Source organism: Verticillium dahliae, genomic scaffold, assembly GCF_000150675.1.
Source record: "Verticillium dahliae VdLs.17 supercont1.12 genomic scaffold, whole genome shotgun sequence".
In the NCBI taxonomy this organism is placed as follows: domain Eukaryota; kingdom Fungi; phylum Ascomycota; class Sordariomycetes; order Glomerellales; family Plectosphaerellaceae; genus Verticillium; species Verticillium dahliae.
Genome location: NW_009276943.1, coordinates 363470 through 380709, shown reverse-complemented (window position 1 = coordinate 380709; position 17240 = coordinate 363470). Strand labels below are relative to the sequence as shown.

The 17240-nt window shown below is 56.9% G+C and overlaps 8 protein-coding genes across 8 annotated transcripts in view; 4 read left to right on the top strand and 4 right to left on the bottom strand.

The window, feature by feature from the left end:
* Positions 1-144: 144 nt before the first annotated feature.
* VDAG_06403 (histone-lysine N-methyltransferase) lies at positions 145-3066 on the bottom strand (the record flags this gene model as incomplete). The annotated part of the gene is made up of 4 exons (XM_009658781.1): positions 145-623; positions 687-966; positions 1019-2628; positions 2694-3066. 4 exons carry the CDS (start codon positions 3064-3066, stop codon positions 145-147), a joined length of 2742 nt encoding a protein of 913 aa, XP_009657076.1.
* Positions 3067-4210: 1144 nt separating this feature from the next.
* VDAG_06402 (uncharacterized protein) lies at positions 4211-5006 on the bottom strand. Its single transcript, XM_009658780.1, has 2 exons — positions 4578-5006; positions 4211-4525 (listed from the first exon to the last, which is right to left on the bottom strand). The coding sequence occupies exon 1, from the start codon at positions 4978-4980 to the stop codon at positions 4828-4830; it is 153 nt and encodes a 50-aa protein (XP_009657075.1). The 5' UTR covers positions 4981-5006; the 3' UTR covers positions 4211-4525; positions 4578-4827.
* A 979-nt stretch (positions 5007-5985) lies between these two features.
* VDAG_06401 (uncharacterized protein) lies at positions 5986-7048 on the top strand (the record flags this gene model as incomplete). Its single annotated transcript, XM_009658779.1, has 3 exons — positions 5986-6233; positions 6545-6764; positions 6824-7048. 3 exons carry the CDS (start codon positions 5986-5988, stop codon positions 7046-7048), a joined length of 693 nt encoding a protein of 230 aa, XP_009657074.1.
* A 1239-nt stretch (positions 7049-8287) lies between these two features.
* Positions 8288-9104, top strand: VDAG_06400 (uncharacterized protein; the record flags this gene model as incomplete). The annotated part of the gene is made up of 2 exons (XM_009658778.1): positions 8288-8387; positions 8440-9104. The coding sequence occupies 2 exons, from the start codon at positions 8288-8290 to the stop codon at positions 9102-9104; spliced, it is 765 nt and encodes a 254-aa protein (XP_009657073.1).
* A 1126-nt stretch (positions 9105-10230) lies between these two features.
* On the top strand, positions 10231-10866 carry VDAG_06399 (uncharacterized protein; the record flags this gene model as incomplete). The annotated part of the gene is made up of 1 exon (XM_009658777.1): positions 10231-10866. One exon carries the CDS (start codon positions 10231-10233, stop codon positions 10864-10866), a length of 636 nt encoding a protein of 211 aa, XP_009657072.1.
* Positions 10867-11164: 298 nt separating this feature from the next.
* On the top strand, positions 11165-13682 carry VDAG_06398 (uncharacterized protein; the record flags this gene model as incomplete). Its single annotated transcript, XM_009658776.1, has 3 exons — positions 11165-11627; positions 11800-12985; positions 13088-13682. The coding sequence occupies 3 exons, from the start codon at positions 11165-11167 to the stop codon at positions 13680-13682; spliced, it is 2244 nt and encodes a 747-aa protein (XP_009657071.1).
* Positions 13683-13710: 28 nt separating this feature from the next.
* Positions 13711-15324, bottom strand: VDAG_06397 (4-aminobutyrate aminotransferase; the record flags this gene model as incomplete). Its single annotated transcript, XM_009658775.1, has 1 exon — positions 13711-15324. The coding sequence occupies one exon, from the start codon at positions 15322-15324 to the stop codon at positions 13816-13818; it is 1509 nt and encodes a 502-aa protein (XP_009657070.1). The 3' UTR covers positions 13711-13815.
* A 1716-nt stretch (positions 15325-17040) lies between these two features.
* VDAG_06396 (chloride channel protein) overlaps positions 17041-17240 on the bottom strand; it is a gene marked incomplete at both ends in the record, with an annotated part of 3156 nt that continues 2956 nt past the window's right edge. The window contains one exon of the mRNA XM_009658774.1: positions 17041-17175. Coding sequence (XP_009657069.1) covers positions 17041-17175 — 135 coding nt within the window. The remainder of the gene's footprint in view (positions 17176-17240) is intronic.

The following is a 17240-nucleotide window of genomic DNA, read 5'->3' as shown; positions in this document are numbered from 1 at the left end:
TTTCGCGAATAATTTACAGATCCCTCCTCCATGACAAAGGCCGTCCGTCAACCTCATGCTTCTTGGCATGCGTTTTCGAAGAACACTGCAGCTCATTATGTTTGTCCCTCTTCATTCGATGCTCTTTCGTGTCTTCTTCACTTCTCAAGCACCGCCCTGAGGCGGTCCGTCGTTGGGCGCGGCATCGCCCGATAGAATGACGCCGCTATTAGGCGCGTGTCCGTTGAGCACCAGGTGCTGCTCCTCGAGACGAGCGGCACCGTTGGCCGAGCTGTTCCTTTCAGCCGCCTCGAGGCGCTCGGCCTCCTCGTTCTCTCGCATCAGGGCTTCTTCTTGCTCACGCAGCGCCAGTTGCTCAGCAGTCAGGGGCTGCTGCTCTACAGCTTCAGCATCGACGCCAATCTCCATGTCCTCGGCCTCTGGGGGAGGTGGCGGCGGAGGTGGCGGCGCCTGATCATCTAGGTCGTCCTCTTTGACACGTTTCGCAGAAGGTGAGCCGGCTGGCGTCAAGTCAGGAGAGCCAGCATCGAGCTGCTCTCGCTTTCGCTTCCGCTCAAGACTGCTAGCCGACGCAGTCTCAACATCGTCAACGTCGGAAAGAACCACATCATCATCAGCGTCGACTATGGGAATGTCAGCGGTCGTAGTCGGCGCCGACGATTCCCCTACTCCAGCACCATCCGAACTTGGCAACACAGAGGAAGGGAGTGTCTGCCCGGTCCGCTCGGACTTCTTGCTCTGGCGCTCCTTGAATTTGATGAGAGCGCGGTCAAGAAAGTCCTTGACGTACTGCTTGATCGTCTTGACCTTCTTGTGATTGATGGCGACCGTGGGGTCCTCGACGCGATTCTTACGGTAATCCGAGGAAACAAGCGTCTTGTTGACTTCTTTGCCGAGCCTCTTCAATTCCTCCTTGGGCAGCTTGTGGCGGTACTTGTCAAGGACATACTTGACGTGCGGGAAAAGCTGGACATCGTCAGCATCAAGGTCGAGCTCGACTCGAGGCGCAGCCACTTACAGTGTTCTCGTAAATTTTCATTTGCTTCTCGATTGGCAGAGAACGCCACTTCTCCTTCTTCGGGTCCTGGACAGGCGTGTCCACCTGCTGCGGAGTGCGCGATGCCGACGACTTGGGTGTTTCCTTTGTGACCTGCTGGATGATGCTCTGCAGGAGCTGCTGTTCCTGTTTGGCCTTTGAAATGGCCTTGGGTGCGTCCGGCGCGGGCTTGCTGGGACGCTGCCACGTGGTATCACCGCTCTTCGTATAAAAGTAGACGTTTCCACGCTTGTCCGTGTTCTCGAACCAGCCCTCGGGCAGGGCGCCTTGCTGCTGCTGAAAGTACGCAGGATGTCTCCGCGGCGGCCGATTGCTCTGGAAGAAGTTCTGGTTCCTCTGGGGGATCGTGCTGCGCGGACCCTTGGGGACGTCGGCACCCAGTACAACAGGCTCCGGCTTGGACCGGTCCTCTTCGCGGTCAATGTTACGGCGCTCCTCGAAGGAGTTTATGGCGGCCGGTGCCTTGGGGTCCACCTTGCGCCGCCTGATGCGGTACGCAACCTCGAGCTTGCTCCATTCTTCCAGAAGTCGCCTGGACTCGGCTGCCACGACAGGATCCTCCGAGTGGGCCAGAGTCTCAATCGTCGCTTCGATCTTGGAATCCTGAATCTTGTTGCGCGTGAGACGCGGGAATTTGTCGAGAATATCCAGCACCTGAGCAACAACATTCTTGTCGTCGATGAAGGTATTGAGCGTCGTCCGCAGAATCTGGTACGCGTGCATGCGCATGACGCAGTTGAGCACCTGCTTGTCGTCGCAGCGCTGAATACGTTCCAGCAGCTTGACGGCAATCCACTTTTCCTTGCACTGCATGAGCGAGGCCATGACTTTCCTTGCACCCTCCTCGTCCAGGCCACGAGCTTGCACGCTGTTAACGTAGTCCTCGTCATCTTCCTCGGGCTTCTTCTTGCGCTGCTTCTTGGCCACGGCCGTATCCCAGCTGTCGCCATCGTCGATGCCGAGGGCCTCCACCGTCGCCAGGGGTAGCTTCGTAGCTCGCTCCGTCTGGGTCTTGCCGCCGATATACCCAGTGCAGTTCGGCTCGCCGCAGTAGCACGGTTGAGGATCAGCGCCGTATCGGTCGACGTTGTAGTTGAAGACGAGCTCCTCACCAGCAGCAATCCCCCGCAGGGTGAAGATGCCCATACGCAGCTTGTCGCCGACAACCCACTTGTCGACATAGCAGTTGGGATTGCAGGAGTGGTTGCAGAACCTTCCCAGGTTGCCCTTCTTAGTGGCATCCACGAACTCGTGCTTCGTTAGGGACATGAAGTAGAAATGCTTGATGCCTTCGTCATCGTACTGCACCATGCGGCGTCGAAAGGTGGGTTCATTGATGACCTCACCGATGTACTCAAAGATGAAGTCATTCGCCTGCATATCGACATTGGCGCGAAGGCCGAAGCCCTTCTTCTCCGTCTTGATCACGGAAACATCCGCGTAAGCCTTGCGCTGAAACCGCTGGTTCTGGCACCCGTCGCCGCAGTTCCCCGCGCCCATAACACACTCCATCTTGGTGGCGCGGTTGATGCAGTCGGAATCCTCGTCGCACGAGTGGTTCTCGCCATTTTCTGTTGTTGCACCAGACAGTTAGCTACGTGCACGGAGGCGAAAAGCACAAGGATGTCCGACTTACGCCATTCTTCACGGCAGTCGCAGTCCAGGGCGTCATTGTCCGTGGACCCCATGTGCTTTGAGCCGTAGAGACAATCAGGAATACGTTGGAACGTGGCACAAGCATCGTCGGTCATGTCTGGGTAATGCTCAAAGGTCGGAGCCTCCTGCTTGGCCACTTTCTGGGACGCCTTGCGCGAAGACTTGGAGCCCTGCGTGGCCTCGGGCGTGGACACGCCTTCTGTGCCATTTTTTGTCTCAACGGGGGTTCTGCTAGATGACCGGCGGCGACTAGAGTTGCGCGACGCAAGCTTGTGACCGTGGGGGGAGGATCCTTCTTCTTTCTTGACATTCAACCCATTGACAGTTCCATCTTCTGTCTTGAGTTCCTCCATCTTTGTCGTCGCTAGCCCATCCTCCATCGAGCGGGCGAAGGAGCAGTTGTTGGGATTCGCGGGTTCGATTGTAGCACCAAGGACAATGAGCTGTATTGCGTCGGCTTGGGGGCGAAGGCACCGGGACGCGGTCGACTAGTTCAACTAGGACGAGTACGTACGTGCTTCTGCTTTCGGCTTTTGTGTCGAGATGCCAGGATGGATGAGAAAGTGCAGCTGCTCAGAATGCGGCTTGCACTGCTGCCGGTCGGAGTCTCGCCTGTACTGCTAGAAAGACAGGGAATTGAGGGTTGGCAATTTCGGTACGGGAGAGAGACGTCCAATACTACAGGCAATGCACCGCTTGGCCTTCCAACGAAGACTCTCAAAGGCCTTGGAGGAAAAGCCTGGGGAGCCAGGAGACTGGGGTGCGAGCGTGTAGTCTTGTTGGGCGGCAGGTTCGCTTGGAAGGAAGGCTCTTTGGTGTGCTCGCGGGTCGCGAGTCGGTGATTGTCACGTCGGTGGTGATCTGCTCCGGCTGGGACTGGTCGATCGAAGTGTGCACGAACGAGTCTCCGCTGACGGGGGCTTCAGCCTCGAGAGAAAGGCGAGGACGGTGATGAGGTCAATGGATCGGTCCAGAGATTCGTGGCATTGTCAGCATTCGGCACGTCCCGAGACCCTACCTCCAGCATCAGACTTTGCAGTGGTGGCAGAGAAAGGGAGGGAGAGGAAGAGAGAGAGAGAGACGGAGTGGAAGTGTTGGGGACGAAGACAGAAGCAGCGGCAGCGGCAGCGGCAGCGGCGATAGCGACGCGCCACAGAATTTATGGGTCCCAGGTCGCGATTCAAAGGATGCTCATGCGCCAATGTGAGCAGCAAGAAAGAGTATGTAGCTTGTCGCGTTGCTTCGGGATGTGGTGTTTATGGCCAAGGCAAGACAAAGATGGTAGAGTTGGATGCAAGACGTACAGGCCTCATGAAGAACTTCACAAAGCCAGCAGAAAGTAGGCGCGGGCGCAGGAAATTGAATGCGTTCTGTCAAAGCGAGGAATCTCACGTCGGATCCGAGGGTGAGAGGAGTACCCTCGAGCACTGCAACAGCGCCGACAACCACAAGCTCCAGCAACCTAATATCGCGCACGGGCCATGTTCACACAAGGACGTCCTTAATACCGATGTAGAATTCGAGCAGACTATGTGGCTTGGCAGGTGTCTGAGTTGCGTACCTTCGATACCTTACCAGGATCATTACCCAGGTAAGGTACCTAAGGTAGGCATGATGAGGCAAGATCCAGGAGGGCATCGTCACCTCAGACAATGCAGACTGCCCATTTTATTCGCAAACGACAAATCTCCACAAGCTGGTGCCGGTTCAGTAGATGCTTCATTAACCCTACTGTCCAGCTCCGTCTCCTGTGAAGACTCTTCATCTCCACTCCCCGGACGGCCAGCCATGGCAGTTTCCTCGTTGGCGGTCCTGATGCAGGTGAACAACAACGTTTATAGCAAGCGCTGAGTGGAAAGCATACCTCTCAAGATACTACTCCACAGGTATGAAGTCGCGCAGACGTGGACAAAGACACTTGTCACGCTCAGCTGTGGCGGTGGTGGATGAGCGCCTCACCGAGCCTGGGCCGGGTTTATCCCAGGTGTAACACTTACACCGAAGTGTCACCCATAGATAGCGTGCCCCATGCCAACCCTCGTTATTGTTTGACGTTGCGAAGAAATATCAGCACATTGACTGTCAGTCATTCGCTGTCAACGTGATTCCCTGAATCACTCACCACCGTTGTGGGAGCAGTCCCTGGTTGCCGCTGAAACACCAGAGCGGTTCGTCCCAAGTACTGTAGTGCCGATGAGTTCGTGGCCCCCCAACAGCCTCGGGGCTACTGGTGCAAAGATAGTGTGTGCGGCAGCATGGAGAAGCATGGAGATTGACTGCAGGAGCTGCAGTCGGTTACTGTCAGGTTGGGCAATTGGACATCTCTCGGCCGTGCCTGAATTCAGCTCACCGACTTTTTGAGTCCACGTTGCAGAGTCGCCCTGTCCAAGGAAGCACCGCAGGCACCCCCGTTGATTCCCAAGACGCATCCTGGACCGGCGATGGTTCCGAATCTTCGACGCCAGGGAATTGAACAGAGTGAGGCGATGCCAGCGCACCAGGAGCGTAGCTTAGCATCGTCATGGGCGAGCCGTCCGGCCGTTGCCCCCCTGCCGGAGCCATTGATAGCGGCTGGTTGTACGGGGGTGGGTCCCCGATGAGAACCTGCCAGCTCACTGTGCATGCGATCGATCCCACAAAGCTGGGAGAGGTGGCCCCGTCAAGAGTTGGGTGTCGATGGGGTATAAAGACGGCCGAGGGACGCCAGAGCAGGTGTGCAGTCCATTGCATCTAGGTCTCTCGTCCGGGCGTTGACAATCCGACATTCCAGGGCCATGCATTTCATCCACGTCTCGTGGCCTTCCCTGAGCCTCATTGCGCCGCGGCATCTCTGACGGCCATCTTCCGACCCTTTTCTCCGCCGATCGAGAAACCCCGAGCCCAGCGATTGTGGGCGGGAGCGGCTGTTGTCATATGTGACGAACCCGTGTCCCGTGCTGCGGAAATCCAGTCCCGAGAACTGATTGGCGAGAGAAGAATCCAGTGATCTTTTATGCCAGGCCATTGGAAGAGGACATCGAACCCCCCCTTCTGCCAGCGAAGTGGCGGGTCGACCAATAAGGTCAAGCAGGGGGCTTGCGACTAATCGAGGTTACACGGACCCTTGGAATGCTGTCGGTTGCTTATTCTATCGTCGACTGCTCCGCCCAAAGGGTCCTTTCCATGACCACTGCGGCGATTGTGTCGAGAAGGCAAATCAGGTTGGGCGGAAGAAGGGGGGACAAATTTCCGCGGCCTGATGATGCACGAGGAGCCACGAAGCAGGTGAGGCGATGGGGGCCGCATGGCGCCACTGTCTGTACAGGCAATGGCAGACCAGTCTGGTCTTGAGAATCTGGTTCAGCGGTCAGGCGGCAGACTCGCCGCTCCGGATTGGCCATCGGCATGTCCCCTTTGTCGACCGACATGCGGCACGCTGCAGCTACAGCAGCTGCACCAAAGACCAGCACCGCCAGCCGGCGCCCTCCCACGATTTCCAAAGGGCCATGATCCGGCTGGGCGTACCCGGCACCTGCGGTAGGTCAGTCCGGATGTCTTGACAGCAGCCAGTCCCCCAACGAGGTGAGGCTTCCTGCAAACTGCGGGAGACTGGGGTGGTGGGAGTGGGGGGGAGGAGCATGCCTGGCTAGAAGGCTTGCATGCACGGCAAGGAGCGAGCCATGGCATCTGGCGATTTCTTTCGATGCAACGGTCATCTGGACGCAGAAGACGGGCCCGCTCATCTGGCATTTCTGGTCTTTTAGGTGTTGAGGCGGCATGCGCGCGCATTGACGAGCCCCGCGGGGGACTCCATTGCTATTGTCATTGCCGTCATTGCCTGTCACGTCGCAGCTCGACATGCTGTTCGAGGCATGACAGCTGCGGGAACCATGCACGCGCTGGTTCGGAAAATCTACGCAATGGGCAGAGTGATGTGAAGGTTGACAGGAGGAGGAGGGGGAGCAAAAAGTCAAGAAGTGATGGAGGGGGGCGGGCGACAAGCGCCACTACGAAGATGAACGACAAGAAGGGACCTACCCAGGTCTCTTGCCTTGCCTTGGGCTTTGAGGACGTATGCCTGGCGGTGGGCAACTGCAACTGCAACTGCAACTGCAACTGCACCTGCACCAGCACCGCCAGCACGTTGACCTCATTCTGTCTCGCATCCATGCACCAGATCCGCCCATGCATAGCACCACCACCATCAGCAGCACCATCTGCACCAGCAGCACCATTACTACATTGATTCGCTTCGACGCCAACAGCTCCAGGGCGGCTCCTGCTTCTGCCTGTCTCGAGGCCTGTGAAGCCTTGTCGATACAAGGTCGCACCACGATAACCCAGGACTGCTACTGAAGTCGTCCCTCAGTCAAGGTAGTCTGTCCTGGAAGAGCTGGTACTGGAGCAGGGCCATTAGATGACGGCACAACTCAGAGCACAAACACAGACACACAGGCGCTATCAGCACAATCATACCCAGCACAACAACCCGGCTAGGGACCTGTCAGATCACCCACGTCCCACTCAGCACTCAGAGCGCTGCCCCGGCTTCCTGTGTATCCATGGCCCTCGTTGCGCAGTGCTGCTCTTCCCTCTGTCCTGCCGATGCTGCAGCGAGCCGCGCCCTCGAGATATAATCGCTTTCTCGCGAGCGCCCGCCCGACCTGTTCTTCATTGCACCGCGCTTCGATTCGTTCAACCTGGACCAGATCCGCCCAACTTTTTCGCGTCCTTCTTTTCACTCACACGTTTTGTTCGCCTCACGCCTCACGCCTCGACGAATCCAGCAAGCCCACACCAACCCCGCCAACAACCGCCAAACGCTCCCAAGCCCCCCTCCTCAAGTCGCGTGTTGTGCGGGCCGTCCGCAAGGCCAGGATAAGTGCCACGAGACGAGGCCACTTCTGAGCCTCCTGAGACCGAACGAACAGCCATTCCCGTGATTTGTGCTACCACGATCAGCTCTACTTCGCCAGGGGCGGCCACACTTCTCAAGACGCGCGCTTGCGCCTCAACGCGTATGCCGAGCTACACGGATGCGACAACGACGACCACGACCTCCAACTTGCCTTCACGATCTGGTGACTTGACTCATTGACAGCCTGACCTTTCACGAACGACTTTACGGTACGCTTTCGCACTCGACAGAGCTCTGTTGGCCTGGCTTCAAGCCGCAGTTGCCCCCTTTCCCTTCGACCAACACGACATCTTGTCGATTCCGACCAACTGCCCACCAGCCGAGTAGCTTCCTTCAAAAACACTCCGATTTCCTTGGTTGCGCTCTGTTCCGTTTCCAGCAGTCGACGACGTCCGACATCAAGCAATCTTCGCCAGTGGGCTACAACAACTACAACGACAACGACAAGACGGATCAACGACCTCCTTTACGGCCCATGCCCACCCCGACACCAGGCACGGGGACTTGCAGGCCTGATCGCACTATAGCGTGTTTAAAGTACGCAGCAGACACGACAATATGGACACCCAGTTCACGGACGACGAGAAGGTACATATTTGTTCCACTGAGATAGATCCTGCCGTTCCATCAACAGCAGACTGACTGAGGCGGCGCTGTAGCGGTTCATTCTTTCTGAGATGATCAAGCAGAGCAGGCTTGACGTCGATATCCTCGTCAATCTCATCAAGGGATTCAAGGAATTTGAACCGGACTGGCTAAAGATGCCTCTGCCCCATGGTACGTATACATATTCGTCCCCGTGTTCGCCGAGTCGGCTGTTGACTCGTAGCGTTAGGTCGCACTGTGAACCAGTGCCTAGAGGCTGCCGACGCCATGTTCCAGACTACAGTAGAGCGACCAAATCTGAAGCGAAAGTCCATGGGCGAGCTGCAGGAGGTGCCTTTCAAGCGGCGCGTCCTGCCCGCCTCTCTCGAGCACTCAACACAACCATCGACCTTGACACCAGCCGCGCAGCTGCCGGCCCAGTCGCTATTGAATCAGTCGTCTTTGTCAGGCAGCGCTCAACATGTCAACATTCGGCCGCGCCCCCCAAGAACAGGACCACCCGCCCCTGGTGAAATGCAGCTGGTGCCCGCGGCGAAGCGGAGAGGCAGGCCCTCTCGCGCGGACAAGGCTAAATCATTGCGTCCTGTACTGCCTCAGTTGGCGCCGCGCACCGAGCCACCTCCTCTGGCACCACATGTCCCAGGGAGTTCTACAAGCTCCATGTCCGGCGTGGCAGTATATCCACACGATCATGCTCAGAGTCCTGCAGCCTCGCGGAAGTCCTTCAGCGCCTCTCCGGGGCCGCAAACCTCCCCGAAACTTGGGCGGAAGAGAGGCCGGCCCTCGAACGCTGACAAGGTCAACAAGGCGGCAAGTTCTCCCACTGGCGCGCCAGTTCCCAACACGCAGGATTCTCGAGCATCCCTAATTTTCAATGCAGACAGGTGAGGCGGAGGGGGTTCTGGAGTCGCATAACCGAACGCCAAGGTTAGCGCCGCGGGAGACCGGCGTCACATCATCACATGGAACACAACAGGCTTCACGGCGACAGCCCGATTCGCCCCCCATTTCGGGGCCTTCGCCTTCGCGGGAGAGGGTTTTGGCTCCTATGCAGCCACTTCAGCAGGAGGGGCTTGCGCGATAGCCCTTGGTGGCAGCTTCATTGGTGACACATTTTGGACTGATGGTCCCCCATTGGCGAGTCGCGGCTGGCTCCCTCGCTATACCCAATCCTCCCGGGCAAGCTCTCGTCCCTAAACATGGTTTCCGTTCAACACACAGACGTGGGCGGCCAGGCTACTATTGCCTTTACGGGACTATGTTTGTCCTCCTGCACCGGAAATCTGGTACCATCGGACCATTTTGCCCACCACTGGGACCTAAAAGTCCGACGATCTCAGCCTACACGGCCTTTGTCACTCGTCCACGTTGCCAGCAGGGATTGGATGCTACTTTGGGAATCAATACCCCCGGATCCCACAGGGCATAGGCTTGGCCATATCGGCATAATTCGTGGAAACTCTGAGGTCAGGGTGCTAGGCTTTCAGCAACAGACTATCTACATTGACGTTGCAGTATAGAGAAGGCCCTATTGAGAAAATGATTTCCAACTCGGAGAGAGTCATGAACCTTCTGGACGCCAACCCTTGCGTCAGCTCTGGTATCCTTCAGGGTAGTCAAGCTTTTTCTCTGTCTTGGATAGCCTGCACTGGCAGATGGGAAACCTACCTTAGGTACCTTGAAGGTGAAGCCTACTTTTTTCTTTTGAGCAACTGTCTTAAACGAGGGCCAGTGAATGAATGACGGAGTTTTACCTTGAGGTGCCTTCCTATTGTTTATGGGGCCGACCCTCTCAAAAAGCAGTTCAGTATTAGATGGATAAGTGTTGTTGTATCTGGCTTAGTTTGGTTGCCAACGCGCCCCTAGGGATACGTTTTATAGCTCCTGCTGACTAGCTGCATCAGAGGAGTCCCTTCCTTCACTCTCTACGTTCTGTTTCCCTTAAGTAACTCCCCTTCCCACTACCAACCATCCCGTCGACCCTCCCGTCAAACATCCCGATCAACCAGTCAGCATGGTCGCCCCTTGGGTGAATCCTGTCTCGCCGAAGCAGATCGAAGAGTCCACGGCTGCGTTGATGAAGTTCTTTGGCGACTCTCATACCACGCAGGTAGCCGTTGAGTCAGTGAAGCCCTTTCTTCAATCTTCGCGAGAGATCGAGAATCCCAGGCATGCCTTGGCAGAGGGTATCCCTCAGCTGCAGGAGGAGCCATTCCAGATGGTAGATGCGCTTCCCCGACGCTTAGAAATTGCTTGCGCTGTGAAAAACAAGATTCGCGCCATGGCCCTCGAGCCGCATTTCTCTACTGGAGAGTTTGCCGACCATCTTCCGGATGAATATCTCAATTTCTCCTTCACCTTGATGCAGTTCTCTGTGTTTCTCTGCATGGACCTGCAACGGCTAGAACAGCTGCACGAAGATTCCTTAGGACCGTTCTGGTTTGATCAGCTGCGCCATATCGAGGCACTTTTTGGAACCTGTGCGTGCGAAGTTGGGGCCTCTGACGAAGCGTGGAACATGCTGACCATGGCCCCAACACAACATCGCGCTCAACGAAACTATGTGTTGTGTTATGCGGATGTGTCATTTGCATTTGAGAAAGTTCGCATGTACATGCAAAGAGGATACTGTAAATACATTGATGATTAGGTTGTCACTATGTAGGTACCAAGAAAGTAAGATGCCTACCTACCCAGGTACCTTACCTTAGGTACCACAAGGTGAAGGCCCTTTCTTTGAGTAGGCGGATGCCTTGCAGGTAGGGCCAGTGAATGATCGACAGGAAGGGCCAGTGAATGAACAAGATATTTTTTTTCTACTTCAAGGTGCCTTCCTATTTAAATGAAGCCCGCCCGCCCTTTTCTACTTACTCAACTCCCACCTTCAACCACCCTTCCATTCCCACAACACACACTCGCAGATACCGCCAACCCCGAAATCTGTCAAGATGGTTTACTGGCAACCGTCTCTCACGGAGAAGGACCGCGAAGACTACCTGAAAGCGTTCGAGGAATTTCTGGGTCATTCGACTACGACCAGGCATGCCTTCCAATCAGGGCTTAACTGGCATCGATCCACGCGAGCCATCAACAACCCCAATTGTGCGTGGGATGTCGATCATCCCCAGCGACCAGAAGAGCAGCGATCTCAGATGGACGCTGAAATCATTCGGCGGCTGGAGATCGCGCGCCACGTGCAAGACAAGATTCGTGCCGCGCCTGCGGCAGGTGATATTGATCAGCACGAGCTCCCGGAATGGACGGAGGCAGAACTTCGCAACTTTTCCTACAACATGATGCAGTTTTCTCTTTTCTTCTGCACGAGCCTTTCGAAATTGGAGTATTCTATGGAAGACGCTCCAAGCTGGTGGTGTACACAAATGAGAGGCGTCGAGTCTGCACTAGCCCACTGTAAGTTCTCCGGTCTGCCCCTGTCGTCGTCGCCCTCCACTCTCCGTCGTCGTCCGCCTCTCCGTCGTCGTCCGCCTCTCCGTCGTCGTCCGCCTCTCCGTCGTCCTCCGCCACCTCCTGCTTATATCCTGTTTTATCTCATCAGATGAACTCGGCTAACCAAGTGCAATAGTCCTTCAAAAGAATTATCCCCACCTTGAGGACGAATCAGGTTCGGAGCCTGAATCTCAAGCTCCCTATACTCCCAGGAGACAGGCCGCAGCCACAGGGGCCATCGGCCGAAGTGTTGCCCAGCGACAAGCGGCCAGAGACCGTGATGGCAACCGGTGCATCTTTACAGGATCCTCATCGGTGGATGTCTGTCACATCTGGCCCTTCGCCGTCAACAATTCTCCCGGAAAAAGGAAGACCCTGCGACGAACGTTGACATTTTTCACCTTGGTCGCCTTCCCTGGAAGCGGTTTCACAAACCTCAAGCGCCTGCTATGCCCCAGCGACGACATCGCAAGCTCCGACAAGGCCTGGAACATGCTAACAATGGCCCCAACACAACACCGCGACTGGTCCAAGGTCCGATTCGGCTTGAAATTCGTCGACGGCTCGGTGAAAGCATTGGGTGTAAACGCAGCACACGGCGACGGCGCTCGTCACGCTGGACACAAGAAGAAAGCAACCGAAGAAGCCCCGGAGACGCCCGAGGCAAAAGTTGGCAGGCCGTCGAGAACCGAGAGCATCAGTTCCCGGCCCAGAAGGACGGGTGCACCAGAAGAAGCCTCTGGTCCCAGCACCCAGGACAACGACGCATCTGAGTGGTCCAGCTACTCGGTCGAGCTGCATTGGCTGCCGAGGCGTATTGTGGAGGCGCTCAGTAAGCATACCACCGATTCCGGCAGCGACCTGTGCTACAACAAGATCAAAATCGATTCCGATGAAGAGGCAGAGTCGTTGAGAGCTACACTGAGCGACATCTTCGCAAACAAATACTCCACAGACAAAGACACGACAGACGAGGACATCAAAGGGAAAGGACCCGCCGACGTGGATGAAGCCCCTCCCCAGGCTCTCATGTGGGATTCTTCGGGCCGGCCGGTCGAGTCTGGCCACGTTTTTACCCTCCGAGCTGCCACCGCCGATATGGCGAAGACCGAGGCGATGATTCGGACGCAATGGCTGATGCTCAAGATAGCCGCGTTGTCTGGCGCTGCCGAAGCAGTGGATCGTTTGAACAGAAAGCCACCAATGCCCCCCAGAGTGGGAACTTTCAAGACCAACGCCCAAGGCGAATGTGAGTATATCCCACGGTCACCTGTGCAGACGACCCCGCAGGCCGAAGCCCACGAGACGAAGAAGGAAGAAGAGTCTTAGAAGGTTCCTTCAACTCCTTTGCCTGCCCGCGATGAGACGGAGAGCACCACAACCGTCGAGACGACAGAGACGCAAGTGAACAAGCCGACGACTAGTACCAAGATGCAGATTCTCACAGACGAATGGCTCGAAGCGGCTCAAGCGGAAAAGCTGGCGACTCTGACCGAGACGGAGATGATCACATCCAACATGCCCGAAGAGGCTATCACATCCAATGTGCCCGAAGAGGCTCAAGTGGAGGAGCTGGCGATTTCGACCGAGACGAAGAACCCCGGGTCCAAAGAGGCACGCAAGGAACCGTCGACGACCATCGCTGAGACGGAGACTCTGTTACATGAAGACCCTGCAGCCCCAACGCGGACCAAGCGAGCCAAGGAACACGTCAAGACGCTCGCCCACAGGGCCATGTCCATGCTGAGCATGCGGTCCAGCGCGCAACACGAGAAGCGGTCGGCGAAGCCCGGCGACCCGCAACACGAAAAGCAACCGGCCAAGACGGGAGTCTTGCAGGCGGTGGAGGCGGGAGGAGAGACTGTGTCCCAGGCCAAGGTGCCAGAGCGGGTCTCCAGTCTTGCCACTGGGCAGCCCGCAGGCGAAAGAAAGGCATCGGGTCTTGTGGGCAGAATGCGTGCGGCGTCGAGCGAAGTGCACAAGCTTGCGGATCGAACCAAGTCTCTCATGAAGAAGTGAGAGCGGAAGGGGAGAAAATGGTGTTGTGGTTTGGCATGCAGTATTGTATTAACTAGTCAATAGCTTTTTCCTAGTCCGTCGCTTGTAGAAGATGAATCATTACTTGTAATTTTTTTTTTAAAGAAAAAGAACATCAAGAAGAAACAATCGTCTCCAGTGTCTCCAGCAGGATATCCGCATGGCCCTCCTCAAACACCAGCATGGGCCGCAACCGCACGGCGCTCGCGCCCGAGCCGCCAATGTTGACGCCCAGCGTCTTGGCCGTCTTGAGCACGTCGTCGCGGCGCGGGCTGTCAAAGGCGATAAAGGTGCCGCGGTCCTTGCCGCGCAGGTTGGCGACCTGGTCGGGGTACTTGGCGGCGAGACGCTCGAGGCCGGCAAAGAGGTGGGCGCCGACCTGGGCGGTGCGCTCGACGAGGTTGTGGGCGCGGACCTCGGACAGGATGGCGCGGAAGAGGAGGGCGCGGGCGGGGTCGCCCATCCACGTGTTGAACTGGCGGTAGGGCAGGTTGGGGCGCAGCTCGGGGTTGGCGTAGTAGTAGCCGGCGGCCTGGGCCTTTTTGGAAAAGGTGACCATGTCGGGCGGCGTCTGGAGGTGCCAGTGCTCGTGGGCCCAGAGCTTGCCGGTGGCGCCGAGGCCCGTCTGGACCTCGTCGACGATGAAGAGGACGTTGTGCTTCAGGGTCAGGTCGCGCAGGCCGCGGAAGAAGGCCGGGGAGGCGTGGTTGTCGCCGCCCTCGGACTGGATGGGCTCGACGATGACGGCGGCGGGGGGCGCGGGGTGCGTCTTGATGAGGTGCTCGACCTCGGCGAGGGACGCGGCTTCGGCGGCCTCGTTCTCGGCGACGTGCTGATCGAGGGGATACTTGAGCAGCGGGAAGGTGGCCTGGGGCCAGTCAAAGGCGGGAATGTCGAGCTTGTGGATGGGCTTGGACCGGGTCGTGGAGAGGGAGCCGAAGAGGCGGCCGTGGAAGCCAGTCTTGAAGGAGAGGATGGACAGGTTGGCGGCGCCGGGGCTCGAGTTGTTCATGGAGGATGAGATCTCCTCGTCGGTGAAGGGCACGGTGGGCCCACCACGCTCCTGCTGGCGGCGGTACATGAAAGCAGCCTTGTATGCCGTCTCGTTGGCGTCGGAGCCAGCCATGGCGGTGAAGACCTGGTTGAGGCCGGGGGGCGCGGCCTTGAGGATGCCGGAGCGCAGGATCGAGGCCCAGTCGTGGGAGGGGAAGTTGCCGAGGGCGGGCCGGTTGACGATGGCATTGACCATATCGGGCGTCTTGGCGGCGGCGATGAGGGCAGGGTTGTTGTAGCCCAGGGGAATGGAGGCGATTTGGGCGTAGACATCGAGGAGGACGTTGCCGTCGGGGTCGGCGATGTAGTTGCCGATGCTCTTGGTGTAGTCGGTCAGCATGTTCAAGCTGCGCGTGTCAAAGACCTCATGGAGGTCCTCAATGTACTTCTTGGACACGGGCCCAGGAATCTCCGTCTTGACGGTGGGACGAGCAGGCTCTTCGGGGAACAAGGACGATGCGGCGCGGGCGAAGGAGACAGAGAAGGCTCGAGCAGGGAGTTTGGAGACGGTGGGGTGCCTCGCGGCACGAGTGGCCGGGCGCAGCAAGGACGACGCTCGCAGAGCAGCCATGATTGCTGTGTATCTTGTTGGGTAGGTATCTATAGCAAGCAGCCAGCTGGGTACCCCGCGAGATGAACTGGCAAAGGAAAAGTTCACGAGATGAGATGAGGGGTGTTGGAAGAAGGAGGGGGGGGGGTGAGGAGCTTGGAGGAGCTTTATATCGGGTCACGGCGGCTTATCGCATGGACCTACTCAAGCTTTTGAGCCTTGTCTCTTGTCTCGGCGGGGGTGGCTCGATCTGGTTGGTCACTGAACAAATACTTGGCCCCTCGTCCCTTGTCATCCTCCGGGGTAAGATATCTGAGGTACCTACCTACCTACCTTACCTAGGTACCTAGGTAGTGTAGGTACTTGTACCGAACGGGGGAGGGAGCACCTGACGGAGGCCGGAAGGGCGAGCTCGTAGGGCGCGGCGGGGTCTACCATCGCCGTCGCAGTCCCTGCCGCGACCATCGCCGCCACCACTACCACGACGCTAGTGCAGACAGATACGGGGGGCAGCTGGACCCCGCCGCGTGCGACGTCATTCGTGGCAGGCCGCATTCCCATCAGCTAATGATGGAGTAAAACTATACAAAACAGAACAAGACCAGATGAGGATGCGGCTTTGTGAGGGCCTCGAGGGCTTTGACCGACAACCTTCCTGATTGAGGCTCGATCTCTGAGCGCCCTAGAATTCGTGGCGTTGTACTGTTGTTGCCCTGGAAGCTGCTGTCGACGTTGGAACCTTGAATAGGTACCTAAGGTAGGTAAATGTAATGTAGATGGCTTGCCAGAAAGGGCAAGGTACCATCCCGGGCCTGTGTCACCCCACTGCGGAGTCGGCACCCTGCAGCCGTCACCTGGACCCATGTTCCACCCCACCTATCAGCTCTATCAGAGCATCTGCAACACCACAAACACCGGCCCGGCCACCATCGACGCATGCCTCTTTTCGGTAGGTAACGTAATCATGTGCTGAGCTGGTTCAATAGGTACGCGATAGGAGAAGCCGAGTCACGATGCATAGTGAAAACGAAGTGTCTCATCGAAGAAAAAGAGGGTGAGGACGACCAAAGACAAGTCTTTCCCTCCTCCCAAGAAAAATGTCGCCACATCTCGCTCTACTGATGCAATGCACAATGCTTCCACCCATGCCATGCCATGTCAAACAATGTTGGAGAAATCAAGGAAACAGACCCGCCGACACCCGTCGTAAAACTGTCGCCCCCCTCTCTGCTTGGCAGGGCCAGGAGATCATCATGCAAAGAAGGAAAAAGGAGAAAACGCCGTTCCCATCATAACAAGAACGAAGAGTCAGATTCCACCATCAGCCCCGCCCCCCCCCCCCCCCCCCCCTTCCTGGTCACGGATTCATGATTTGAGGCATGATTCTACTTCATTCAGGTTCCGCTACCAACAGCGAGCCGTCTTGATATGGTCAGTGTTTTCGTTGAGACAGCTTGACTCATCTGCATCGTCGAATTGTAGCAATTAGAATTTGTAAAGAAGTTAACCCAACGGTTTACTCTTACTCTGTGGATTCTTCCAAAAGATTCTCGGGATAGAGCACAGTCTGAAGCAGACACTTCACTGCGACCGACACAAGGGACAGGCGTTGTCTGCGTCACTTGAAAGCTTCACAACATGAACGAAGAGATTTGGAATATATTTGCGCCAGAGAAAAAAAGCCAAGATCCAGCCAACCAACACCTGCCGATGCTACACAGAGATATTCCTTCTACCTTACTCCATAACCTTCAGATCCTTGGCCACGGTGAACTGTGCGTGAGTCTTGGCCTGAACCTCTTCAAGCTCAACGCCCGGCGCAATCTCCGTCAACGTCAATTTGCCGGCCTCCCGGTCCACTTCAAACACGCGCTGCAGACCGTTATGTAAATTTCAAAGAAAGAAGCATCGCCAGGAAGGTATCACAAGGTCTGTGA